General features: G+C 43.3%; 1 protein-coding gene and 1 pseudogene across 3 annotated transcripts in view; one reads left to right on the forward strand and one right to left on the reverse strand.

Annotated features, from left to right (window-relative positions):
• AREL1 (apoptosis resistant E3 ubiquitin protein ligase 1) overlaps positions 1–27,102 on the forward strand; it is a 44,448-nt gene that overhangs the window by 7,141 nt on the left and 10,205 nt on the right. The window contains exons 2-11 of one of the 3 annotated variants that reach the window (XM_070377515.1): positions 10,398–10,712; positions 14,628–14,688; positions 15,545–15,771; positions 16,703–16,940; positions 22,988–23,157; positions 23,325–23,505; positions 23,709–23,956; positions 25,457–25,534; positions 26,610–26,751; positions 26,884–27,005. In XM_070377515.1, coding sequence (XP_070233616.1) covers positions 14,673–14,688; positions 15,545–15,771; positions 16,703–16,940; positions 22,988–23,157; positions 23,325–23,505; positions 23,709–23,956; positions 25,457–25,534; positions 26,610–26,751; positions 26,884–27,005 — 1,422 coding nt within the window. In that variant the 5' untranslated portion in view covers positions 10,398–10,712; positions 14,628–14,672. The remainder of the gene's footprint in view (positions 1–10,397; positions 10,713–14,627; positions 14,689–15,544; positions 15,772–16,702; positions 16,941–22,987; positions 23,158–23,324; positions 23,506–23,708; positions 23,957–25,456; positions 25,535–26,609; positions 26,752–26,883; positions 27,006–27,102) is intronic. The other 2 variants (XM_070377516.1, XM_005900979.3) reach the window with 2 other exon arrangements.
• Positions 21,120–22,299, reverse strand: LOC102276196 (transcriptional adapter 2-beta pseudogene; annotated as a pseudogene).

Consider the following 27,102-nt stretch of genomic DNA (forward strand, 5'->3'; position numbering starts at 1 on the left):
TACTAAAACCGTGTGTATACCTCATAGATTTTACTACATGGAACTATCCCCAATTATTTCTTGTCTTGCTCTTTACTAAATTGTGTGTCTCCAAGGGGTCAGGAACTATCTTACTTATTTCGGAGTCTAGGAGGCCTGGCCTGCTGCAGTCCATAGGATCGCAGAGTCAGACACGACTTGGCAACTGAACAACAAGAAGCATTCAGCATATTGCTTGGCATGTAATAAGGTCTTAATACACATTTGAAATTAATAAGTCCATGTTTGGTAACATTGATTAGTTATTAGGTCAACAGAAGTTATGTTTTGAATGCCACATGTGTTGAGTTTCTCCAAATTGAGCCCTCTTAAGTGGCCATTTCTGTGCCTAGTTGAGTTTTTCTTCCCAGAATCTTAATCAGAGAAGTATAAAATACTCATTTAAGGTTGCTCTTTCTTCTGATTATATAAACAATTTATTTCTCTTAAAAAATGAGAGTAGGATTGAAAGTAATAGCAGTGTATGTGTGTGTATGTATGTATGTGTGTGTGTGCGTGTATGCATGTGCTAAGTCGCTCAGTGTGTCTGACTCTTTGTGACCCCACAGACTGTAGCCCACCAGGCTCTGTCTATGGGATTTCCCAGGCAGGAACACTGGAGTGGGTTGCCACTTCCTTCTCCAGGGGATCTTCCCGACCCAGGGATCAAACCCACGTCTCTTGGTCTCCTGCATTGACAGGTGGATTCTTCACCACTGCGCCACCTGGGAAGCCCAGTAGATGGTAGTAGAGGTAGAAACTGGGTTAGCTTTTGAGTGTATGTGTGATAGTTGCAGTTTCACCCCACTAGGCTGTAGATCTGGCTGTTTGCCTGTCATTTCATGCACAGTTAATGAAATAAAAACTTCCTAGACTTATTGAGGGAGACGGCTTGTCAGATTCAGAGAATTAGTTTAAAATTTTTCCTGTTACAACCAAGATTCGGTGGCCCAGGGTCACCTAAGCATAAAAGCTGCCATGGTATGGGAACACAGGGGTCTGTTCTAAATCTGTGGATCGGGTGCAGTAGATCAGCTTGGTAAATAGGAAAAAAACATCAGGGTAAGAAGGAGTTGTAAATCAGAGCTGCTGTTTTCTTGATTTAAAGTCTGTGACAGGGGCCTTGATGAGCCAGTTTTCTACTTTGTTTCTCTTCAGACGTCCTGTGAAGTTAGGAAATGAGCAATGATAACTTCTCATTTCATTTCTCCATTTTAGTCACATTAGCTTTGTATACCTTTTTCCTCCTTTCTATGAACTATATTTTATTCCAAGGGGCATAGAATAGAAACTCGTATACCCTGTTCATTTAATTTTGAGTCTGAAGAACTCTGGCTTATTTTAAAGAGACTGATGTAATGGAATCCAAGTTGAATTAAGAAATGTAAAGTTCCTTTTAAGAACCAACGTCAGGGGTCCAGAAGTTTTATGTCAATTTGAAGAGACCCGAGGGACTAAAATCTTGCCTACATTTAGAAATGCCATTTATTAGATTGAAGAAGGGGAACATCTGTTAAAAGATAAAAATCTTAACAATTCTGAAATAGACTATAACTTCAATAGTGCTTGGTAATGAGGGAAGTTGATTTTAAAAGAAACAAAGGGATAATAAAATTGTGTGACTAATTATGAGATAAATGGAATACAGGCGTTTTAAAGAAAAGTCTTTTTAAAAACTTTGACGAGATTTTCTTAGATGAAGCTTTTAGATAAAATTTCTAGAAGAAAATCTTTGTGACCTTGAGTTAGGCAAAGATTTTTAAAGAATTTTTTAAGATACGAGAAAGGACAAACTGTAGAAGGAAGAAAAAATTTATAAGTTAGATTTCATCAAGTTAGGAAAGTTAGGAACTTTTACTCATTAAACAACACCGTTAAGAAAATGAAAACGCAAGTCACAGAAAATATTTGCTGAATGTGCATCTAATAAAGGACTTGTATTCATAACTTAACTTTTACAACACTACAGTAAGAAGGCAGCTCAGTTTTTAAAAATGACAGAAGATTTGGATACCAGAGAAGCTTTATAAATAGCCAACAGGCCCAGGGAAAGACGCTAAGTATTGTTAGTCCTCGGGGACTTTAAAACCACAGTGAGATACCACTTCACACCTATTAGAATGGGTAAAATTTAAAAGATTGATAATACCAAGCATAGGTAAATACAGTAACTGGAGCTCTCATACATTGCTGGTGGAGATGCAAGGTAGTACAGCCACTTTGGAAAATAGTTTGCCAGTTTCTTATAAATTAAATGTATACTTATTACATGGCCTGGCAGTCCCACTTTTAGCTGTTTATCCAAGAAAAATGAAAACGTATGTCCACATTACACTTGTATTTGAATGTTTACCCATAATAGCCCCACCCTGGATAGAATCCAAATGTCCTTTGCTGGGGAATGGATAAACAAACTGTATGCCCACATCATGGGTGACTACTACAAAGGGGAATGAACTACCGATACAAATAACAGCATGTATGGAGCTCACAAGTATTGTATCACACACGAAAGACTGTATTTTCTATGTGATGTCATTTATAGGCATTTTGCAAAAGGCAAAAACTATAGCTAAGTAAAGTACATCAGTGGTTGTGTAGGAGGGTGAAGGACTGCAAAGGGTCTTGAGGAACTTTGGGGGGTTATGAAATGCTCTGGATCATGATTGTATTTTATATCATTACCTTATACAGTTGTCAGAACTCTTAATTGTATGCTTTAAATTGGTGACTTACTACATACAAATGACACTTTAGGGAAACTGATTTTGACAAGAGATTGGACAAAGGTTTTTTTTTTTACTAGTGATTTATATATTTGGAGAAGGCAATGGCACCCCACTCCAGTACTCTTGCCTGGAAAATCCCATGGACAGAGGAGCCTGGTAGGCTGCAGTCCATGGGGTCGCTCAGAGTCGGACAGAACTGAGCAACTTCACTTTCACTTTTCACGTTCATGCATTGGAGAAGGAAATGGCAACCCACTCCAGTGTTCTTGCCTGGAGAATCCTGGATACGGCGGAGCCTGGTGGGCTGCCGTCTATGGGGTCGCACAGAGTCAGACACAACTGAAGCGACTTAGCAGCAGTAGCAGTAATTTATACAGGATTAGAGAATGGGTTTAAAGTTTGGATCTGAATTTGTTATAGACATTAAAATAATTTTGAAATAATAGCACTGAACTGAGTTGCAAAGAGCTTACTAGTTATGTGTTAGGTCAAGTTTAAATTAATATTATTTGTAAAAATAGATGGAGATAAAATATAAATTTTACATGAAGAAGTTGCTGTATCAGAGAATTAGAGTTCCATATAAGGAAAAAAAACATGAGGGCTGATTTTGAATTCCCCGCTCTGGCCTAAATCTTTACTTGGTCTAATACAATTCACCATCACTTTGGAGGAATAGTCACTTCCTTTTGCCTCCAATAAATTACTTAAAAATTTTTTCTCCTCTGAGTTTCTTCTCAGTTTGATTTGCTAGCTCCTCTGAGGAAGCAAGGGCAGGATATGTCTAAAGTTGGTCCCCTCTAGCAGTCTCTCCCCATTCCCCATGTCTTTTGACTGCCCTCCAGATCCTGGTATCTCTAGCTTCAGATGCTGATTTCCACTTGTCTTGTGGATTTTCTCATCTGGATATGTTCCGTCTATGTGCCTGCTCAGTTGCTCAATCGTGTCCGACCCTGGGACCCCATGGACTAAAGGCCGCCAGACTCCTCTGTCCATGGGATTCTCCAGGTAAGAATACTGGAGTGGGTTGCCATTTCCTCCTCCAGGGGATCTTCCCAACCCAAGGATCAAGCCCACGTCTCCTACATTGACAGGGGATATCCTGTAGACGCTTTAAACTTAAGTTCACTTCTGCACTCATTACCTTCCCTCCATATCTGCTCTGCCTCCTTAATTCTCTGTCATTATTCATCCAGGCTCCCAAGCATAGAAAATCCTAACTTGTCTTTGGCTTCTTGCTCCCTTTGGGCTTTTTGTCTCGAAGATCACTGATCCTGTTGCTTCTAACAGAAACAAAGCACACTCTAGTCTCTTCCTGTCTACGTCACGACCAGTGCCTAGAAGCTTCCTTGGACAGTATCCTCTTGTCTCTCAGCCATTGATCTTTCTCTTCAGAGTCTCTTTCACATTGCCCCCAGAGTTACTTCTCTTTAAATGTGTGATCCTGTTACTCCCTTAGTTAAAGAACTTCTCTTGTGGCTTTGTTGCTGTTGTTTAGAGTCTAATCAAATGAAGTCATATTCCTTTAAAGTTCCAAATTAAATACTTCTGAGCTCTCTTTCTTCCTATCCCAAGAATGTCTCTCCCTCCCCAACCCTTTTGGAGGTTCTTGATGCATCAGTATTCCTGGATAAGAAGGTAGGCTCTGGGATCACATTGCCTGGTTCCTTCAGTTGTCAATTTAGTGACCACAGACATGTTATTTTAGCTGTCTGTACCTCCGTTTCCTAATCTGTAAAATAGGCATCATAATACAGTTACCTTATACGGTTGCTGAGAGAATTAAATGAGATGATCCGTGAAATACTTCACACAGTGCTGGCACGTAGTAAGTTCTCAGTAGAGGTGGATTCTTGTTTTTATCATCATACTGGAAAAAGAATTCAGAAACTTAGTGTTTTGGATTGTTGCTGTCATTGGTTCAAAATGAGATTTCTCTGGATCTCTCCATCTTTCCTGATGCGGAGAGAACAGAAATGAAAGCTGTGTAACTTGGCTGAACCAAATTCCCTCAGGTACACTCAGTGCTGTCTTCCTCATTTATTTGGGTTGGGTGGCTTGGGCACAGACCGCCATCATAACCTGGCAGGCCCAAAGCCTGGGTAGCACATCGAGCCATATCCCCTGGGGCTCTCCTGTGATGCCAAGTCACCTGGGCCTAGTTTCCAGTCTCAACCGGTCTTCCCTTCCCTTATAGTCCAAGTCTTGCTCCCCAAGGGCAGCTGAATTCCTTCCTTTTCTCAGTGCATCTCCATGTTATACCCGAGGCAACAGAAGAGAAGCTAAATAGCTTGTTCAGGATCACTTAATTGTAAAATTCATGCTCTTAACCACTGCACTGTGCTGTACTTAGTATCAGGCACCCTGGTTTAGCCCCATGGTTTTCCAAACACTTTGCTTTCATAATGCTTTTCATCACTCTCTCTTGACTCAGTCCTTTTACTTAGGATGTTCCTTCTACCTAGGATGTTGGTGGTGGTTGTTGTTGTTTCCCTGCCTTGCAAAAGGCCTACTCATTGTTAGGTAACAGCCCCACTCAGGCAAGATAACCTCTCTCCTTCCTTTGCCTTCCACACATTGTTTTTCTCCTCTTTTGTACACCTGCTACGTTGTATTATCTACCTCCCACATTGGACAGGGTTAATGGAGGTTGAGAAAAGACTTTGTCTTACTTATCCTTGTGACCTTAGCTTTTAGCACACAGTCTTAAAAAATGAAATGAATGAAGAAGGAATGATACAGAAGAACCTAAAGATGTTAGTTTGCCAACAAAGGTCCGGCTAGTCAAGGCTATGGTTTTTCCAGTAGTCATGTATGGATGTGAGAGTTGGACTGTAAAGAAAGCTGAGTGCCAAAAAATTGATGCTTTTGAACTGTGGTGTTGGAGAAGACTCTTGAGAATCCCTTGAACTGCAAGGAGATCCAACCAGTCCATCCTAAAGGAGATCAGTCCTGGGTGTTCATTGGAAGGACTGATGTTGAAGCTGAAACTCCAATACTTTGGCCACCTGATGCAAAGAGCTGACTCATTTGAAAAGACCATGATGCTGGGGAAGATTGAGGGCAGGAGGAGAAGGGGACGACAGAGGATGAGATGGTTGGATGACATCACCGACTCAGTGGATATGAGTTTGAGTAAACTCCGGGAGTTGGTGATGGACAGGGAGGCCTGGTGTGCTGCAGTCCATGGGGTCTCAAAGAGTTGGATACAACTGAATGACTGAACTGAACTGAACTGAACTGAGAGATATTAGTAGTGAATTTGCTAAAACTGCGTTTAAGGTAAGAGAAAATACAGATGTCTAGGGATGGAGGAACATAGAAAAAATGTGAGTATATGAAATGAGTGATAATGGGTAGTATACCAGTAAGTTGAATGGGGGTTGTAGTGATTTTCAGAATTTTCAGCTCAGGTACCTCTAATGGGAGAGGACAGTGGGTGTGTAACCCTTTGGGGGCTGGGAACAGAGCCTGAAGTCGCCTTTCTGCCTCAGTGACAAAAAGCATATGAATGTTTTGAACATGTCCATGTTCGTGTCCATGTTTTATCTTTAGAAATTCATGCATGTTTTGCATTCTATTTTACTATCTAAATGAGTTTGTTATAACATGAAAATACTTTTTTCTCCCCATCCACCTCATCCTCTGATAGCTGGATGCAAGTGGGAATGTGTCCATTTATCCTCTGTCTCCTACCACATTCTGGCATGCCCCAGTGCCCAGATCAAGGAAGCACGGAATGGGTTATAGTCTAATACAGCAACATTCTAGCTTTCTGTTTGGGGGATCGTCTGCTTGGGAGTATTATGTCATGGAACCGAGGAGGGTGAGCTCACCCTGTTCTGACTAACGAGGCTGTTCCTGGAGGGCTGCAGTCATTTGGAGGCACCTCATTACCAGATCGCTGGGGAGCAGCTGGAGAGAGTTCACAGAAGACCCACAGGAATGATTAAGAGACTGGAGGGGCTGATGGATGAGGAAAGAATACAAATGAAAACTATAACTTGGCTGAACCAAGGTCACAGGAATACACAACTGTATAAATATCTCAAGAGTATAAGCTTGACAGGGGAGGGTGGTCTTTTATGGTGGGATTTAGTGGTGGGGAGAATAAACCAAGGGTGAAATTTAAGCAAAGGAAAAGGTAAACTAATATTCTCAAGTGTCTGATAGTGCACGTTATTTCTTGGAACATCCTCAGTTGGGCCACTCTAACTTGTGGGCCTTTGGCTAATTGAATGATCTGTGTTTTTTATTCGACTTCCGTGGACTTGAGGTCGGCACTTCTCTGTGTAGAGAATGCCTGAGACTAACATCTTATAAAGCACACATCTTTCTCTTGTCCTGACTCGTTCTGTGGGACTCAGTGGTTATTATTTGGTACTCCTATGTGCTGCCTATCTCTTTATCCCTTTATGTACCAGAATTCTGAAGTGGACTTTCACATACTTTTTTTTAAGTTAATTTTTTATTGGATTATCGTAGATTTACAACATTGTGTTCGTTTCAGGTGTACAGCAGAGTGGACCAGTTATACATGTGCATCCATCCACTGTTTTAGATTTTTCCCCATGCAGGTCATTACTGAGTCCTGAGTATAGAGTTCCCTGTGCTATACAGGGATCACAGCTTTTTAGAATAGCACTTTAAAAGTAGTGACAGAGTCAGTATGTATGGCAATAATTTTAGAAACCCAGGTACAGTATTTGGTCCCTGAGGTACTCGTTGATTTTAGGAAATTGTAGCCTTGATGAAATCTAAGCATGATTGTATGAAGCACATACTTTGGGAAATGGTTGTATAAAATGCCTATTTGGGGTATGGAAGGCATAAAACTTTTAAATGACAATTGAAATTAGCCAGGAGACACATTTGCATAAAATCGCCAGTTTTATAGCTGTTTTCTTAAGCAGGGACAGTAGAACTGGAAGGTGATTTTTATGCTTTTTTTTGATACATAAAAATGAGTTTATTAATGCTACACATTTATGTAACTTTAAAACTAAGTCGTCTATACCAGAAGTGGATAAACTTTTTCTGTAGACACTCAGATAGGAAAGCTTTGTAAACCATACATCTCTGCTGCAACTACTCAACTCTGTGTTGTAGTTCAAAGGCAGTCAAAGATAGAATGTAAACGAAGGAACTTGGCTGCATTCATTCTTTCTGACAAATTTTTTTTTTTTTTTAAACAAAACCCAGTGACTGTCTGGATTCGGCCTGCAAGCTGTAGTTTGCCAGCTCCTCCTGCTGTAGACCCTTGCTGCTCCTGAAAGCATGGTCTGCAGACCAGCAGCGTCAGCATCACCCGTGAACCTCATAGAGAGGTGCAGAATAGTAGGTGCCTTCTCAGGCTGGCTGCTCTAGAGTTGAGGCCATGCTTCCTGAATTTTAACACACATAGGAATCACCTGGGGAACTTGTGAAAGTATGGACTCTGAGATGACTTTGAATACCATGTTAGTCACTGGGAGGCAAAGATGAGTAAGACCCAGTAAGTGTCCTCAGGGAGCCTACAGTTCATTAGGAGAGACTACTGTATAAACAAATACTTATAATACAGACTAATAAATGCTTCAGTAGAGGTATCTTCAGCATAGGAGTATCACAAAGGAGAAAGTGATTGGTTCTGCCTGGTGTGGGGAGTCCTCAGAGGGTCTTAGGAATTGGACCAGGAAAGGGGCTGGGGGCTTGAATTGAGTCTTGAAGCTCACTAGAAGCACTGAAGCGTGGGGAACAGAGGTAAGTGTGGCAGTTCATTGTGGGGCACCATAAAGATGATGTAAGATCTAGGAGTTACTTGATTTAATAATCGAATAGCTGATCACAGGGTTGGAGACCCACTGAGATCATTATGAGTAGAAATAAAAGTTCAGTACGTTCTATTATATTTAATTAGTTTTAAAATACTGTTTCCTTGGTTGAAAAATAAAGATCTTTTGCCTGTTCTCTCCCTTTTTTAGAAAAAAACAAAACAAAACACAGTATTTGTTCAGAAATAGAAACTTCTTATATGTTTTCCTATCATTAAGAATTTGGGGGACTTCCCTGGCAGTCCAGTGGTTAGGACTCTGCTTCTACTGCAGGGGACACAGATTCAATCCATCCCACATGCCACATGGTGAGACCAAAAAAAAAAAAAAAAAGAGAATTTGGAAAACACTAAAAGGTACAGTTAGAAAAAAATGTCTGTAATTCCAGACACCAAAAAATGACCACTATGAACATTTTTATGTTGCTCTTCCCAGTCTTCTTTATATAATGTAATATTTTAACAATTGGACTCATGTAAATAATTTTGTGCTTGCTTTTTCATTTAACATTTTATTTGTGAGTGATTCACTGGGTTGTTATTCCTTAAAAGTATCATTTTTTAAATGCTTATATTACATTCTGATGGATCTCTTATAGTTTATGTGATTCTTGTTTGTGGCTCGTTTGAACTGGTTCCAGTTGCTAGTTGACCCAGGTTTTGGCTGATGTACTTGGCAAGTCTGTCACCATATTTTAAAATAATAACACATGCTTATTTATTTTTAATTATAAAAGTTTTCCAACTTGTTTGATCTGGTGGCTTTCACCCATTCTGTTCTTTGGCTCTTGTTAGCATTTTTTGTTTCTTAGTTTCCCTTTATAAAAAGGCAGCAGAGTGGTCATCCAAAGCATGGCATCTGAGTCCAGGTTGTCTGGGTTTGACTCAAGTCTACTATGTACTGTGGTGATCTTGAGAAAGTTCCTTGAGAAAATGCCTCAATTTCCTAATTTGTAAAATAGAGACAGTTGTATCTGTCTGAGGGTTGTGAATTAATACACGTGAAGGACTCAGAACAGCTTCTGCCACGTGGAAAGGGACTGTCTCTTCACTTAGTGATCAGTAGTTTCCTGTTGTACGGTGGCTGTTCTTACTAGAACCCCCTTTCTGCTACATTTAGTTCATGAATATCTTTGGTCAGTAAAGATGGACTTTACTCAACTTTATTACTCAGTGTCTTTATCTTGAATGTTCACAGAAAACTTCCCCTCACCCGTAGTAGCAAATTTTACTAAAATTTTAAAGTCAGTACTAAAAGTAAACATAAAGTCAGTATTGTTTAACCCTGTCTTGGAAATGCATACATAGGCATAAAGGGAGCAAACTGTATATAGGCTGACTGATCAGGTTATTTTTTAATTTACTTTTTAGTTGGATGATTAGGTTTTCAAGCTCTTGGGTGGTTTCCCCTTTCCAGCTGAGTGTTCCCTTGGTTCCTTATTCATGGCTTCTAAGGCCCCCTGCAACCTGGCCCCACTATCGTCTCCTTTCATTTCTCTTCACCTTGTTCCCTGTCCCATTAAAGTGAAACTGGTTGTGTGGTTGGGAGGAGACTCACTCTTAAGTCTGTGCTCTGGTTTGCTTCTACTGAAGGGTTGGAATCAACTGAAGTGCCAGAGCTCCTTTCTGGGAAGTGACCAGCTAAGGCGGTGAGATCGCCTCTTGGCTTTTCTCATGATTTTAATTGGGAAAAGCTTGGTCAGAGGTTCACCTGCCTTTGGTTATTTTTGGTGCCACAGGGTTTCCACTGCCTATTCTGTGCCTCTTCTTTGTTGTTTGCTGGGAGTTCTCTTTGAGAAATGAAAACCTATCCCACTGACTCCTTTTTTTCTTTGTAGGATAGGATCCTAAGACAGCAGACCCGAAGCACCCTTCTGCAGCTGACTGCACCCTGCATTAGAAAGAGGTCCAGAGATGATGTATTTGGGGATTATGTTTCTCTACCCAGGAATTCAGGCAGTTCGTTCCAGAAACACTGACCCTCTGCTTGTGTGACACACCCTTCCTGAAGATCTGATGGACACTTTCTGTTGACCTTGCAGCTGTTTTCTCACGTGGAAGTTGGAAGACAAGGTGAAAGTGGCCGAAAGGTACCTGCTTTGGTGAATAGACGTGCTCCCCTCGGTTCTTAGAACATGGGACCTCGTTTAAAGGTAAGGTGATAGGCTAGTTAAGGTTCACTTCTTATTAGGATGGAGAATATGGACTCAGTGACCAGTTTCTGAGTTCTCTCAGCGAGGCCTAGCTAGCATTGACGTGCACAGTTGCAGTCAGAATTGACTTTATTCCCAGCAGGGCATATTTAAGTATGAAGAAATCAATTCTCCATTTCTGGGAATTGACTTTTTCACACTGGATCTTCAATGTTAGGGCTAAAATTTATTTGATACTGTAATTATAAATCTTTGTACTAAAAAAAGGCAAAGAGTTTTAGAATATGTGTCAGTCAACTTTCTAACATTCCCCTGAGACAAACATCTTCAAGTATTTCCCCTTTCCCTCTTTTGTAGATAATGTGAGCCAAAGTGCTGTAGTATTAAGCAGCTTGCCCGGGATCTTTTAGTAAGCAAGCGATATTTCTGCATTAGATAATCGGTACTGCATTCCATTTTCCTTTGTAATGCTTTATTTTTATTTCAAAAGATTAAAAAGGAGGCCATAAACATTTATCTTTCTAATTTTAGCCTCGGTAAGATTGGGTAATGTTTTTCATACTTTATTTTACCTGTTTTCTTAAATCTTTTCTCTCCCCAAATACTTCACTAGCCGTATGACTCCACTCTTTTTTCATGATTCATGATTCACAGTTATATGAGGTTAAGAACATTGGGCTTCAGAGTTAGACATGGGCTTGAGTCACTTATCCTGCTGGGAGATGTTCAGCAAGTCAACTTTTCCAACCCTAGCTTTTTTTTTTCAAGTCTTTAAAATGAGAATAATAATGCTCATTTTACCAAGTTGTATTGGTGACAATTATTTAGGCTAACTTGTGAAACACTTAGTACACTGTTGGCCTGTGGTAATGACTCAGTAAGGGGAGTTGCAACTTATGGGTTTACTGCTGTGAGGTGGGACGGGAGGAGAGATGGGGCAGAGAGCACACCACAGGTACAGTAAGAGGACAGAAACTGCCGCAGAAGAAGTGAATCTGGAATAAAAGTGGTTTGGGGGGTCACCCTAAAAGGAAACCCTGTATCCAAAGGCATGGAGGCTTTGTGACAGCATCCAGAGGGAGAAGATGCAGAAGGCAAGTTTAGAATGTGACCATGGGCAAAATTGAGAGCTGGGTAAAGTATTGTTGGGGGGGTTTTTGGAATGGTATTGTCAAGAAGTGGGATAGTTCATAAAGATCACATTAATGAGTGATGAATTGACAGAGCTAATTCCCTGGTCACAAGGTGGCTTCATGGAGAAGAGAGTTTAAAAAAAAAAAAAAATTGGTATGCTGAGTTTTAAATAATAGAGGAAATTGAAATAGAAAAGTAGAATTAATGTATTGGAAAAGGTGTAGGTGATCTAGATCAGTGGTGGTGATGATTTGGGTGAGCAATAAGTGAATGGGGAGATGGACAAGGTTTTAACAAAGTCAAGTTTATTATTATCAGCCATGAGGACTGAGACTATGGCTGTTGTATACCATTCCCCCAGTATCTGGCGTATGAAGTAGGTACTCACCATTTGTTGGATGAATTATTTTAGTATGAATTTTTTTAAACTCTTGATTATAAAAATTTTCAAACATGAAATTAGAACAGTATAAAGAATGCCAGTGTAGGCAGAGGATTTAAGTATGATTAGGAAGGCTTAAGGAAGCCTTTCATTTTGTAGTTGTGATCGTTTCTCGTTGAATGAAGTGTGACCCTATAGAGGAGTTCCCTCAGTTTCTCATTGGCTCTGAAGCAAAGAAGCAGTGATGCTGCTGCTACTATTGATAATAGTTAGAGTAATAGTTTTAAAACTGAGAACTCACTGGCCCCATTCTAGGTTGTTTACAAGTATTAACCCTTTACATGTATTAACCCTTTTCATCCTCACAGTACCCCAATGAAGTACACACAAATATTAGCCCCATTTGATAGATAAGGAAACTGGCAAATTATAGAGAGATTAAATAAGTTGTGAGTGGCAGAGAATGGATTTGAATGCACGTAGTCTAGCTTTAGTCTCGGTATACCCTCATTCTCTGTATTATTTTTTTTTTGCTATACTTTTTAAGAGTCTTGATAGTTGTGGAGAGTTATACTGAAGTCCTGTCACACTAAAGGAGATGGTACCATAGGAATTATTAAACCTCAACCCTTTTTACAGCAGTGAGAACTCCGAAGCTTAGACAGGTCATACAATTGCAGCCTGGAACTGGTCTCTTGGCTCTGACTTACTGCTTGTCAGCTGCCTCTCACAGAAATGTTGTTGTAGTTGTCAGAGAGGTAGTACATAGGAATTTCCCCAGCCCTCATGATGTGTGCCATGAATTTAGTGTTGCTTCCTCCAGGGAGTAAGAGACTTAAGACACAAGTCTGTAGCATCACCTACATACACTTCATTTTCTACTGAGTGCTGTAACTTTGCTGAGGACTAAATGTTCACATCCAGGATCAGATTGAATGACATCCAACTGAGAGAGTGTCTGAGACAATTAAACTGCTGGTTTTGGTTCCACCAAGTTGCCTGGTACATCCTGTAAGGCACAGACAGATGCTTTTAGAGAGATGATAACAGCTTTTCAGCCTCGGAGATGAGATATTTGTTTGGAAAGGAGACTTGCTAGCTGTGATCTCAAATTTTGAGTTAGTGTATTGTCTCTGTAGACCCTTTGGAGAGCAGTGTAACCCATGTGTATTGATACCGCTAATGTTCCATATGTGGATTTCTTTTCTGGTGGGACTTGAGACACTAGTCTCAATAGTGATTTCTAAGAAAATTGACATGGCCACTCCTGAGATTACCTACTCCCTATGGTTTCCATTGGATATATTGTTATCAAAGGATCTAATGGCCATTTTCAGCCACTCTTTCTCCTAAATTTTCCCAGCACAATTAGACATCAAAGCACAAGCTGTTCAAAAAAAAAAAAAGTGATTTGGTTCCTCTCAAATCCAAGCATAGAAATTTTCATATGTCTTGTCTCTAAGTTATATATTAGTGGTGATGAAAGGTGCTGGCTTGAGATCACATTGATAACCTTAATATCTATTGACTTTAAAGAGTGACTTTAGTGCACTGTGAACTGGAGAGCACGTATAGCCTGCTAAGGTCAGAACTCAGGGGTGAGATAGGAATGTCAGTGTGCATTGCATTTTTCCTTGGCAGTACCTTGGGTGGTTCAAATGAGTAAGAAGATTGAAGTCTTACTCTGGAATAACTCTACTAATAGTGAAAGTTTCCCCTCAGACTCTGGCCCCTGTCTGAATTGTTCTGACCTTGGCAGACATCACTTGGGATGAGAAGTCCAGTCTCCTCCTCTGGTTCCTCTCCTTGGCCTCTGCTGGGCTCATCTTTCACAAGGCCCATTAGTTTGTCTGATTGGTAACAGCAAAAAAAAAAAAAAAAGCCAGCTTCTCTTACATGCCCACCGCTTATTATTGAGATGACCCAGAGTTCATTTTAATTACATAATGCCAACATGATGATAATAATCCTTGCTTTTAAAAAAAAAATCCACATTTTATATAACTATTTCTACTTAGATGAATTACTTCCAGAAGGCAAATGTAAGGGGAAAGTGACTCCATTATCCTCTTTGCTTGTGTTAATTAGCACTACTTTGCATGGGGGAGGGAAAACTGTCTTGGGGCCCTGGATCCAGGAAGATGAAAGCCATGTTACTGCATTTCGTAATTAGAAGCGGCTGTTTGTGGTATTCCTAGGGTGGTCGGTAGATTGGAAATTTTTCGGGGCAGTGATGCAGTCTGTTTCTCTGCAGTGTTGTAGGGCACCTGTCAAGCTAGAGAGAGAGCAGGGACAGGAAGGCCAGAGATGGTTGGCTCAAGCCACATGCTCTGCTTTGTCTCTCCCTGAGGCGGCTGCAGGGAAGAGTCAGGAAAAACTAAACACGTTTTCTTTTGCAGCTGCAGCTGTGATCCTCGGCTGTCTGTTGGCACTGAAGGGACCTGATGTTTTACGTTATTGGTACGTCACGGAGAGAGCCCTCTCTCATTTTTTTGGTTAGGGTTGCTTATATCCTTTTCTGCCTCCCTCTTTGTCCTTGAAAAGAGACTTAGAAATATTTCTAATCATGCCAGAATGTACCTTCACAGAGTTAGCAGCGGAATTCATTCACTTGAGAAATATTTATTGAGTAATTATAGCCAGTGCCAGACACTGTTTCCTGTCGAGTCAAAGTCAAATAAGGCAAAAATCTGCCTCCATGAAGTTCGTAACACAAAGGGGAGAAACGTTGAGTAGATGAATCAATGTACAGGAGTTTGAGGGAGCCCAGAAGGAACCCCTGACTGTGGTAGGGACTGTGGGGGGCTTTTGCCAAGTGGACAAGGAAGGGGAGGGCTTCCAACTGGAGAGAGCAGAACACCCATTCTTTTTACTACTCTTGTCAGGGCCCAGCACAGGCAGGGAGCTTGTGGGTAGGCATTGTATATGGTCCATGGTATAGAACAAGGGTTGGCAGACTTCTTTTGTGAAGGGCCAAAGAGTAAATATTTTCAGCTTCCCAGGCCATACACTCTGTGTCACCACTGCTGAACTCTGTGGTTTTAGGGCAAAACCAGCCCTAGACAATAGTAAATGAGTGGGTGGGGCTGTGTTTTAGTAGAATTTTATTTGCAAAAACAGGCAGTGGGTGGAATTTGGCCCAAGGACCTTCGTTTTTGACCCTGGTACGGAAGGAAGTTCCTGTCTTCACCCACAGAGGTGGTGACCCAGTAGAGTGGGTCTTTGGACTTCTCCCCTGACTGATGGCTGGCCTGTTCCATAAGGAGAAGCTGTAATGTGTAACTGGAAGGTGGTGTGTGTTTTCTCTTTCACATAGGTGGAATCACAGTGTCTGTGGTTGCATTCTTCTTCACAATTAAGTTCCTCTTTGAGCTTGCCGCACGTGTAGTCAGCTTCCTTCAGAATGAGGACCGCGAACGCCGAGGGGACCGGACTATATATGACTACGTGCGGGGAAATTACCTGGATCCCCGGTCTTGCAAAGTCTCCTGGGATTGGAAGGACCCCTATGAGGTGGGCCACAGCATGGCCTTCCGAGTGCATGTAAGGGAATGTTTCTGTCTCTGTACGCACTGGGGTTTCTGAGTCAGTTGCCTTCCAGAGCCTAGTCCGGTCTGGCCTGGACTGTTAATATTTTCCCTTGTTTTTCAATTCCCCCATCTCGCCCCCCTACCCCCACCAGGAACTTGGGAATTGTTAACATCTAAAGAGTCAATTTTTCTATCATTTGGCTTTAATAGGTATTCAGCTTAGAAGAAGTATAAAGCTTAATGTTACATTTTCACAATGAGAAAAATGTTACTGAAGAGGGTAGGTGTTGTAGATTAGGGGTTGGCAAACCATGGCCCAAGCGTTAAATCAAGCTCACTTCCTGCTTCTATAAATACAGGCTTACTGGAACACATTCGCACCCATTCATCTTCCTGTACTGCCTATAGATGCGGTCACATTTGAGATGTTAATCACAGCTGAGTAACTATGTATGCCCTGCTAACTAACGGTATTACTCTCTGGCCTTTTGCAGAAAGTTTGCTGCCTCTGCAGTGACTTCTGCACTGCAGCCTTCTTCTTAGTTTCATAGTCCGAAACCCCCAGCCTTGCCTAGAGCTTCTGTTCACTCAGTGCCAGTGATACCCACTGACTTCCCCTGATGCTTGAGCTAGCAGTGATAAATGTAAGAAAAAAGGGCGAGTAAGACAGGGGAGGCGGCCTCTGTGGTTCATTAAGTGTCAAGTTGAAGTGGATTCAATAGTATATTTCACCCCTTTCCTCTGAAATGGTTAAGAATCTGTCTGTGATTTAATGGTTTTCTTCGAAGCATGGAGAGAATTTGTTTCTCCTTGTGTGAGCAGGACTGTAAGATTAGGTGGGTGTGGGGATTTACCAGCCACCCGCTCCCACCCCACACACTCTCAAGTTGCACAGCTGTTATCCCCCTGCTCACCAATGGGTGTCCCTCTTCTCCCCACCACAGTTATTCTATAAGAACGGGCAGCCCTTCCCTGCACACCGGCCTGTGGGACTAAGAGTCCACATCTCTCATGTTGAGCTGGCAGTGGACATTCCAGTGACCCAGGAGGTCCTCCAGGAGCCCAGTTCCAATGTGGTCAAGGTGGCTTTCACTGTACGCAGAGCTGGGCGGTATGAAATCTCAGTGAAGCTCGGTGGGTTAAACGTGGCCTATAGTCCCTACTACAAGATTTTTCAGCCTGGTAGGTTTTTTGTTTCTCCCTCCCTCCATTCCTTCCTTCTTCTTTTCCTTTTTTCTCCTTTGCTTTTTAAATAGTGCCTTTATTGAAATTTAATTCACATGCTTTATAATTCATTCATTTAAAATACACAATTTAATGGTTTAAAAATGTATTGCTGGGTGGTATTATTGCCTGGTGTGAGTATACCATACTTGATTTAATCTTTCACCAGTTAAAGAACATCTGGGTTGTTTTCCAGTTTGTGGCCATTATGAATAGTGGTTTTAGTCTGCATGTCCCTAGTGGTTAACAGTGTCGAACATCTTTTCATGTGCTTATTTGCCATCTGTGTGTCCTTTTCGATGAAATGTCTTTTGTCCGTTTTCTAATGGGATTTTTTGTTTTTTACTATTGAGTTTTGAGAGTTCTTTAAGTCCTTTGTTACAGATGTGGTTTGCAAATATTTTCTCTCAATCTTTAGCTTTTCTTTTCATCTCCTTAATGGGGTCTCTCACAAAACAAGTTTTAATTTTGATGAAGTCAATTTATTAATTTTTCATTTTATGGATCATGTTTTGGTGTCTGAGAACTCTCTGACTAGTCCTAGGTTCTGAAGATATTCTCCTGTGTTTTTTTTTTTTTTGTAAAATTTTCCAGTTTTAGTATTCAAGATTGTAATCCATTTTTAGTTAGCTTTTGTAATTTAGGTCAGTATTTTTCTTATAAATGTCTAGTTGCTCCAGCATCATTTATTGGAAAGGCTATCTTTCCCCTATTGCATTGGTTTTGCACGTTTGTCAGGGATCTGTTGGGCATATTCGTGGTGACCTATTTCTGGGTTCTCCTTCCGTTCCTTTGGTGTAAGTGTCTATCCGTCCACCAATACCAGAGTCTTAATGATGTAGCTACGTAATAAGTCTTGAAATTGGGTAAACTGACTCTCCACTTTTCTCTTTTAGAATTGTTTTAGCTTTTCCAGAACTTTTGCCTTTCTATATAAATTTTATTTTATTTTTTAGTTCTCAACCTGTTTAATGTGTAAAAGGGGAAAAAAGAGGAGGTAGGCAAAGTTTCGGTCTGAATACATTCTCGGAATGCTGGCCGTCCAGAGCATCATTCTGAACAGCTGATTATCTTCTGTGACTCAAGAGTTTCAGTTTTGAAAAGACCTAATTCCATGGGATTATGGTGACTCATTTATCATAAGAATTAAATACAGAAATTTAAAGGCTCCGAGCAAACAGCAGGGGTGGGACTAATATGACAGTAATAGATGGAGTTGATGGGGCAAGAGGCAACCAATCATAAAATTACTTTTCCTTTGTAACAAAGGGTTCACACTTTTAACATAAATTATACATTCATTATGGCTTTTAAAAACAGTCAAGCCTAAATAAATTCTTCATACCATCAAGAAAAGATACATACACTGAAAACCTGCTTAAGTACAGAATTTTTCATTTGACAGCTCTTGGCCGGGGCCATGCACATTTTACAGGGAGCTTTTGCTTCTCAAGCTTAGTGAAAGTCTGCCAATCATTTTGTATAAAAATAAGACTTAAATTTAAAACCTCACCAAACTAGGAATCTGATGTAGAAAATCAGTGACACCGAACGGCTAAAGCCGGTAGTTCTCAGACTTCAGCCCTTGTCCCAGTGACCTGCGAGGCCCCGCCCCGCGTGTCCGAGGCCTGGGCAGGCCCAAGTCCCTGAAGGGTTCCCCTGGGGGGAGCTGCGCTGCTGCTCCAGGAACCCTGGCTCAGAACCTCTGCTCACCGCAGACCGTGTCCACACTCTAGTCAGCTGTGGTTACTCTGTGGGCGACAGCAGGAGGCAGCGCTCAGGAGTGACACCACCGCCCACTGCTTTATGGTCAGAAGAGAGAGGTCCCGGGCTTGCGGTCAGGTTGCACGGAGTGCTGCTCTGCCAGCATGCGATGCGGTTTACAACTAAAGCCACAGATGATGTGTTTGAGCGTCAGGCACTCAGTCACGTCTGACTCTTTGCGACTCTGTGGACAGTGGCCCGCCAAGGCTCTTCTGTCCATGGGGGTTCTCCAAGGCAAGAATACTGGAATGGGTTGCCATTCCCTTCTCCAGGAGATCTTCCCGACCCAGGGATTGGACACAGGTCTCCTGCATTGCAGCTGGGTTCTTTACCATCTGAGTCACCAGGGAAGCCCCCAGTATACTTGAAGTGTATATTTAATGCTGGAAATTCACCCCACGGGACAGACAGAAGGCTGTGAAAGGAAAGGCACCATAACTAAGCTGTCCTTGGAAATACTGTTTTTTTTTTTTTCTTTTCTCTCTCAAATACCTTCCCTTTAATGTAACTTCAAGCCCAACACTCTGGGAGGTAAACAGTCTGGTAATCACGAGGGATGAGAGGCAGCATGAGCCCCCGGATGACAGGAGGAGCACTGGGGTCTGGCCACTCGACTAACTCTACAGCAGGGCCTTGACACGAGAGCCCTGGGCAGCTGGAAGACACAACTCCTCAGGTTCCCACCCGTCATGAAAGGGTGCCCCTGAGAGATGCTCTGAACCGGGCTGGGCAGAGCCACGCCAGAGTCTGGCTCAAAACGGCGGCCCAGAGAAGCAGTGCCCATGCCTCGAGGCCACAGGGGTCCCTCTCGCCTAACCCAGCGCCTGACACCACACAAGACAAGGCACGTGGCCAGTCTCAGAGAAAGAGGGGCTTGCCACTGGGGTGAGAACCCTGGAAGGAGCTGACCCGAAACCCAGAACTCTCAACTCGGGAAGTTCATTTAAAATGAGTTATTCCAAGTAAAACGCACGGCCAAATTCTAAGTGCAGCAAGAAGCAGCCTAAGGGGAGGAGGCTCCAGGTTCTGCCAGTCTGCGCTGGGCCCCGCGTCCCCCCTCCCTACCCCATGCGCCGCAGTGAGCTCCCGGCGGCCGGACTGGGGGGGGCTACGGGCTCCAAGTGCCACTGCCAGTCATCGTGGGGAAGCTCAGTTTGGCCAAACTATTCAACACCAGATTCCTCCCGGCAAGTCTCTATGGATGTCCATCCCACTCTTCCCCAGCCTCTTCTCCTGCCTAGCCCAGCGCCCTCCGCCTAAAGTGCCACCTGCCCAACACTGAGGGCAGCTGTGGCAGAGCTCAGGTCACGGGGGTGGGCCGGCAGCCGGCAGGGAAGGGCTCCTTTCCACCCATCTCACAGTCCTGTACCACTGGGAAGAAATAAAAAGAAACGCAGATTTCTTGATATCATCATCATATGCTCCAAACTGAACACTTAAAGGCAAATCATCATCTTAAAGTACTACGTTTAGGATTCAGTTACAATATACACCTGTTTTGTCTTCCCTTTGATCCAACTGTTGCTATTGCTTCTTCAGTTCAGTTCAGTTGCTCAGTCATGTCCGACTCTTTGTGACCCCATGAATTTGCAGCACTCGAGGCCTCCCTGTCCATCACCAACTCCTGGAATTCACTCAAACTCATGTCCATCAAGTCGGTGATGCCATCCAGCCATCTCATCTTCTGTTGTCCCCTTCTCCTCCTGCCGCCAAATCCCTCCCAGCATCAGAGTCTTTTCCAATGAGTCAACTCTTCGCATGAGGTGGCCAAAGTACTGGAGTTTCAGCTTTAGCATCAGTCCTTCCAAAGAACACCCAGGACTGATCTCCTTTAGAATGGACTGGTTGGATCTTCTTGCAGTCCAAGGGACTCTTAAGAGTCTTCTCCAACACCACAGTTCAAAAGCATCGATTCTTCAGCGCTCAGCTTTCTTCACAGTCCAACTCTCACATCCATACATGACCACTGGAAAAACCATAGCCTTGACTAGATGGACCTTTGTTGGCAAAGTAATGTCTCTGCTTTTGAATATGCTATCTAGGTTGGTCATAACTTTCCTTCCAAGGAATAAGTGTCTTTTAATTTCATAGCTGCAATCACCATCTGCAGTGATTTTGGAGCCCCAAAAAATAAAGTCTGACACTGTTTCCACTGTTTCCTCATTTATTAATAGGACTTTAAAAAGAATTGATACCCTAAAAAAAGAACTCGATTTGTTTAAAAAGAAGTGCAACAATGTGGGGTCGGGGTGGGGGTGGGGGGCCCGGAAAAGCGTTTCCTCTCCCCTCCCGCCCACCCCCTTTTCGTTTTGGCTCACAAAGCTTTTTTTTTTCCCCCCTCTTCGCTGTGGCAGAACTTCAGGGTGGCAGGCTTCAGGAAGCGTCCCTGGATATCCACCCGCTCTCAGTGAGGAAGTTCAGGATCCTCTTCTTGAGGACTTTGTCCAGATAGCTGGGCAGGCGGCTCTTGGAGGGGATGCCCTGGTGCTTCTGCAGGTGGTCCTTGTTGATGATGGTCTTCACCGTCACGTAGCGTGCGGGGCTCAGGTTCAGCGTGCTGCATAGCACCTTCTTGTGGTCCAACAGGAGCTGGAAGCCTGGCAGGTGCTCGATGGCCGTGAACCCGCCATTCCAGCCGTCCTCCTCGCCGCGCTTGGCGCTCCCCGCTGCTGCCGCCGCCTTGTGTTTCTCGCGCTTGAGGCCGACTCCTCCATCCTGGTGATGCCGTTGAGCCGGTAGCACTACCGCTCGCGGATATTGGCATGCAGCATCTTGTGCATGTTCTCGAACAGGTCCTCGAACTCCTTGCACGACATGAACTGGTAGAGCGGCCACAGCTCCTCCTCCTTGGTGACCTTGTGCCGCGCCACCTGCTCCTTCTCCTAGTCCTTGCCCAGGAAGGCGGGCACCAGGTTGTAGTCGCGCGCGATGTTCTTGTGCCGCTTCCGCTTGCGGAGCTTCCGCAGTACATGTCCGTGCACGCAGGTTTCAGCTCGATCTCCACGGCGTTGTCATCATAGTTGACCGAGAGCCTGCTGATGAGCCTCTCAGCGTCCTGGTTGTACTCAATCTCTTAGTAGTCCCGCAGTGGCATGTAGCTCAGCTGCTGCTGCTCGGCCACCGAGATGTCTAGGGGAGGCAAGGCGGTAATGAGGCTGGGATAGAGGGGGCCCCCACTGGGGCAGGTGGGGATGGTGTTGGGGATGCAGGCCTTCCCCAGGTTTCTGTGAATGTACATGCTTACTTAATGCTCCATCACTTCCTGGGGGTTCCGGGAAGCGCCGACCTGAGCTGCCGTGTCCTCAGCCAGGCAGTACACGCAGTACTTCTTGCAGAGCTCCACCATCTTCCGCCGCCGAGGCCCCGCCACCCCGTGCTCCAGTGAAACTGCCGCGGCCGCTGCCACAGCCACCCCTCTATATAAATTTTAGAATAATACTGCCTAAACTTACCAAAAAATCTTTCTGAGATTTTGATAAGAACTGTGTTAAACCTCATGCAAAGAATTGACTCACTGGAAAAGACCCTGATGCTGGGATGGATTGGGAGCAGGAGAAGGGGACAACAGAGGATGAGATGGCTGGATGGCATCACCGACTCGATGGACGTGAGTTTGGGTGAACTCCGGGAGTTGGTGATGGACAGGGAGGCCTGGCGTGCTGCAATTCATGGGGACACGACTGAGCGACTGAACTGAACTGACCTGTGTTAAACCTAGAAACAAAGAACGGTGTTAAACCTTATATCATTTGGGGAGAATTGGCATCTTTACTATGTTGAGTCTCTGAATTCATAAACATGGTATGCCTCTGACCTTATTTCTATAATCAGCATTTTGTAGTTTTCAGTATACAAGTCTTCCATGGGTTTTGTTAGATTTGCCCTTAAATATTTAAGATTTGTTTGTGTTACAGTTATTCACTTATTTTTAAGGCCAGTTTCACTTGTAGGTTCCCAGTGGGATTCTAGGCACTATATCTGTAACTCTCACTTCTGTTTCCTCCAATTTATTCTGTCATTGTGGTTAGTGCTTGGAGTGGATAGGAATTTGTAAAAATGAGTTCCCAGAAGTTCATTTGAGTTAATCTCTCTGTTTTCTTTCTTTCTCTCTGGCTCATAATGGTATTGTTTATCCCTAGGAATTGGGCGGGCACCCAGCTTTCTAGGACTCACTGACTGAGTAGATCTCTGTGTCCTGAAAATCACCTCTCTGACGTTACCTTCCCTTGTCTTTATTCCAGGAATGGTGGTTCCTTCCAAGACCAAAATTGTGTGCCATTTTTCTACCCTGGTGTTGACCTGTGGGCAGCCACACACTCTTCAAATAGTGCCCCGAGATGAATATGACAACCCTACCAACAATTCCACATCCTTGAGAGATGAGCACAACTACAGCCTGTCCATTCATGAGGTGAGCAGGCTCCCATCTAGGTCACTTCGATCCGTCTCCTTCTCCCTGACCATGGTGCCAGCCTTCTGAGACTTAGATTAGCTCAAAGTAGGAAAGTTCTTTGTAAATTTCTGCACAAGCAGGGAAAATTATGTGTGGTTGGTGATGGCTTCGTTTTCCTCCTGTAGCTTGGTCCTCCGGAAGAGGAGAGTACCGGTGTCTCATTTGAGAAGTCAGTGACGTCCAACCGGCAGACCTGCCAGGTATTCCTGCGGCTCACCCTGCATTCTCGAGGCTGCTTCCATGCCTGCATCTCATACCAAAACCAGCCAATCAACAATGGTGAATTTGACATCATTGTCCTAAGTGGTGAGTTGAGAGGAGAGCTGTGAATTAGTCCTCTTCCCAAGCCACTTGTCCTTTGCACATCTGCAGTCATCTAACCCCCCCCACCCCAAATATTTGGTATTTGGACCAAAACTTGGTTTAGAGACCTGTGGACTGAAGGTCTGGTGATGGGCAGTTTCCTCTCCTGTCTTGCACTTTAAACCTTATTCCTTGTTGCACTTCAGAGAATGAGAGGAATATCGTTGAACGCAACGTGTCCACCTCAGGAGTGAGCATCTACTTTGAAGCTTATCTGTATAATGCTGCCAACTGCACCAGCACGCCGTGGCACCTCCCACCCATGCACACGAGCTCTGCCCAGCGCCGGCCCTCCACAGCTCTGGAGGAGGAAGATGAAGACTCACCCTCTGAGTGTCACACCCCTGAGAAGGTGAAGAAACCGAAGAAGGTGTACTGCTACGTGTCACCCAAGGTTGGCACTCCCACTCTTGTCCCTGCCCGAGCCTGCTCATATTTGGTAACCAAACCCACCCAGCAATGGTCTGAGAATCAGGGTGCAATCATCACCTTGTGGGGGTTCAGGGATACTAAGAGATGGCTTCCCATTGAGCAAAAGGCTATACCGCCTCTTCTGCCTCTTTCAGGCTTGGACTGGATTACACCTCTGTCCAGAGAGTCTGTGCCTTGGTACTTTCGAGCACCTGGGGCGTTCTGCTGTTTGATCGCTCCTGGGAAGATTTTTCAAGGCACGGCTCTAGAGTTTTAAAGAAAGCTACTTTTAACCATTAATAATTTCTCACTAGGGTAAAATCACTGTTGGCCCTTTGTGCCGTTTGGGAACAATTTGATCTTTCATGCTGTGATTTGTGAAACCACAAGAGATGTCATCATCGGGGTACAGGGTTAGAATAGAGAAAGTTTGGCAGAGACAAGGGAGGTGAACTTCCCAAGGCCCCTGAGCTGAGAGACGCTTTGTGTTAGGGAGTTTCTTTTTTAGTGTTTGTATTTTGCTTATTTATACAGACCTCAGAAAAACGAGACTCGAACCATCCCATTACATTCCTTTAATCTCATAGCAAAAACTGAGTTCTAATTCTGTTCTACTTCAGAACACTTCACTGTGTACCATTCATCATTTAAACATCTAGCCTTCATTTGTCCTGGGGAATGGCTATGAGGGAAATGGTAAGGTAGAGATGAAGTGAGATTGGCTATGAATTGATTATTGTTGAAGCTGGTGATAATTCATTGTACTGTTTTCTTTAGTATGTGTTTGAAATGTTCTTTAATGAAGAATTTTTTTAAAAATCAAGAAAAAAACCTGACCTACTATTTGTTCAGATAACAGAGGGGTCTTTTTAGATTAAAAAGTTATTGCATTGTCTTTTCTTTTTTTTGAATGGCAAGAGACTTCTTTTTATTCTTACATATAGGGTTTTGTGAACTCTTCCGTATGCGACTCCCCCCACCCGCCCCGACACCATCATCCCCAGCACATCCTTGCTGGCATTCTGATAGGGATAAAGCAGTGGGCAGGGGCCACTGGTGTTCCCTGTCCACTGATTTGGAAGAAGTCTCTCTGAGAAGTATCTGGCTAAGCAGGAGGAGAGTCTGATTGTTTGTAGTGAAATGAAATGATGATTTTGAAATGTTCTCTACTTGTAAAGTGAAAACCTGATCTCAGATATTTGGAAATGGTAGTAAGACCTGAGTATTAAGGTTATGAGACATCTTTGTGAAATTGTGACAACAATGTCACACTTTGTGAAAGTGTGACAACAATATTTTAAATTTGCCTGTTTTTAGGTGGAATTGATGTTTTCTATTTGATTTCGGTCCTGACTAAATTATCCTTGTTTAGAGAGGAAAAGGGCTATCCTGGAAAATACGGATGGGGACAGGTATTTGAAATACAATACCCAAACAGAACCTCTTAGTCATTCATTTCATTTTCTGTGTGTTGGTCCTCCAGCAATTCTCAGTGAAGGAGTTCTACCTGAAAATCATTCCCTGGCGCCTTTACACCTTCCGGGTATGCCCTGGAACCAAAGTAAGTTAAACCTTACATCCGGTTCATGTAGAACAGGCTTCAGCCTCCCAACATCTCAACCTTTTATTTTTTCCCAGAAGGGCTTTTGGTATTTCTGGAAATTCTCATTGTGCACACAGGATTCATTGCCAAATAAAGAAGCAGATGCTACCTCCTTATGAAGGCAATAGTTGTAGGAGGACACATGCCTACAGAAACAGTAGTTAGTAGAAGTCAAAATACTTCAACAATTCTCTCCTGCCCCTAAGACTAAGCTAATGGAGAGAGTATTGGAGCTCTGACCTGAACTTGGCTTCCTAATGTGCCAAAACTAACTGTTTCAGCACCAGTGGTCTCATCTATTAAAAAAAAATTTTTTTTTTTTTTTAAATTTCTGAGCTTTTGAAATCTACTGGCAAATCATTTTCTTCCAGCCAGTTTGCCCAACCTATTCAGGTATTCATTTGCTGTTTTACATATCCTTACAGCTTTCACACTTCTTATATTTTATGTTTGAAAGTCTGTAGTATTACCTGTGATCCTTACTTACCTTGCCTGTGATCCTTACAGGTGGTCTCTATGACTCAGTTTAAAATAAAATCTGAATCATAGAGCATGCTCCGTCACTCAGTTGTGTCTGACTCTTTGTGACCCCACGGACTCTAGCCCATCAGGCTCCTCTGTCCATGAACTTTTCCAGGCAAGAATACTGGAGTGGGCTGCCATTTCCTTCTCCAGGGGATCATCCCAGGCCAGGGATCGAGCCCCCGTCTTTTGTATCTCCTGCATTGGCAGGCGGGTTCTTTACCACTGGCACAGTGGTAGAGGACAAAGTCTCAAAATGGAATCAATGCCTGGAGGTTCCGGGGATGAAACCCAGGCCTCATACATGCAATGCATGTGCTCTACTGCTGAGCTGCACCCCCCACCTGAAGTGAAAAATAAGGAAATGTACTCCTGGTAGGTACTTACTTGGATAAAATAGGCTTAACTTGTTTTTGTTGGTTGGTGCAGAAGGGTAGGGATGTGAAGGATTTTTGGTGGATTTGAGGGCTTCACAGAGTAATTCTTCTTTTTTTTTTTTTCCTTTTGTTAGTTTTCATACCTTGGCCCTGACCCTGTCCATAAGCTGCTCACCCTTGTGGTGGATGACGGCATTCAGCCTCCTGTGGAGCTCAGCTGTAAGGAGAGGAACATCTTAGCGGCCACGTTTATTCGCTCGCTCCACAAGAACATAGGTGAGGTTGGACAGGGAGTCTGATGGGGAAGGCAGTGACCCCAGATACGCTGAGTACATGAGGATGTAGGGGTGGCCTACACAGGGGACTTGTAAGGATTCTGTAATCATGATGGATCTTGCTGCTCCTCAGGAGGCTCCGAGACCTTTCAGGACAAGGTGAATTTTTTCCATCGAGAGCTTCGGCAGGTACATATGAAAAGACCACATTCTAAAGTCACCCTGAAGGTCAGCAGACATGCCTTGTTGGAATCGGTGAGTAAAGTTTCTTTCATGTCAGCAGTTGAACAGTTATCAAAAATTTCCAGCTAGAAACCTCTGTGCTGTTTGGTTATATCCTGCAGGTTATTGT

This window comes from Bos mutus, chromosome 10 (genome assembly GCF_027580195.1).
Source record: "Bos mutus isolate GX-2022 chromosome 10, NWIPB_WYAK_1.1, whole genome shotgun sequence".
In the NCBI taxonomy this organism is placed as follows: Eukaryota; Metazoa; Chordata; class Mammalia; order Artiodactyla; family Bovidae; genus Bos; species Bos mutus.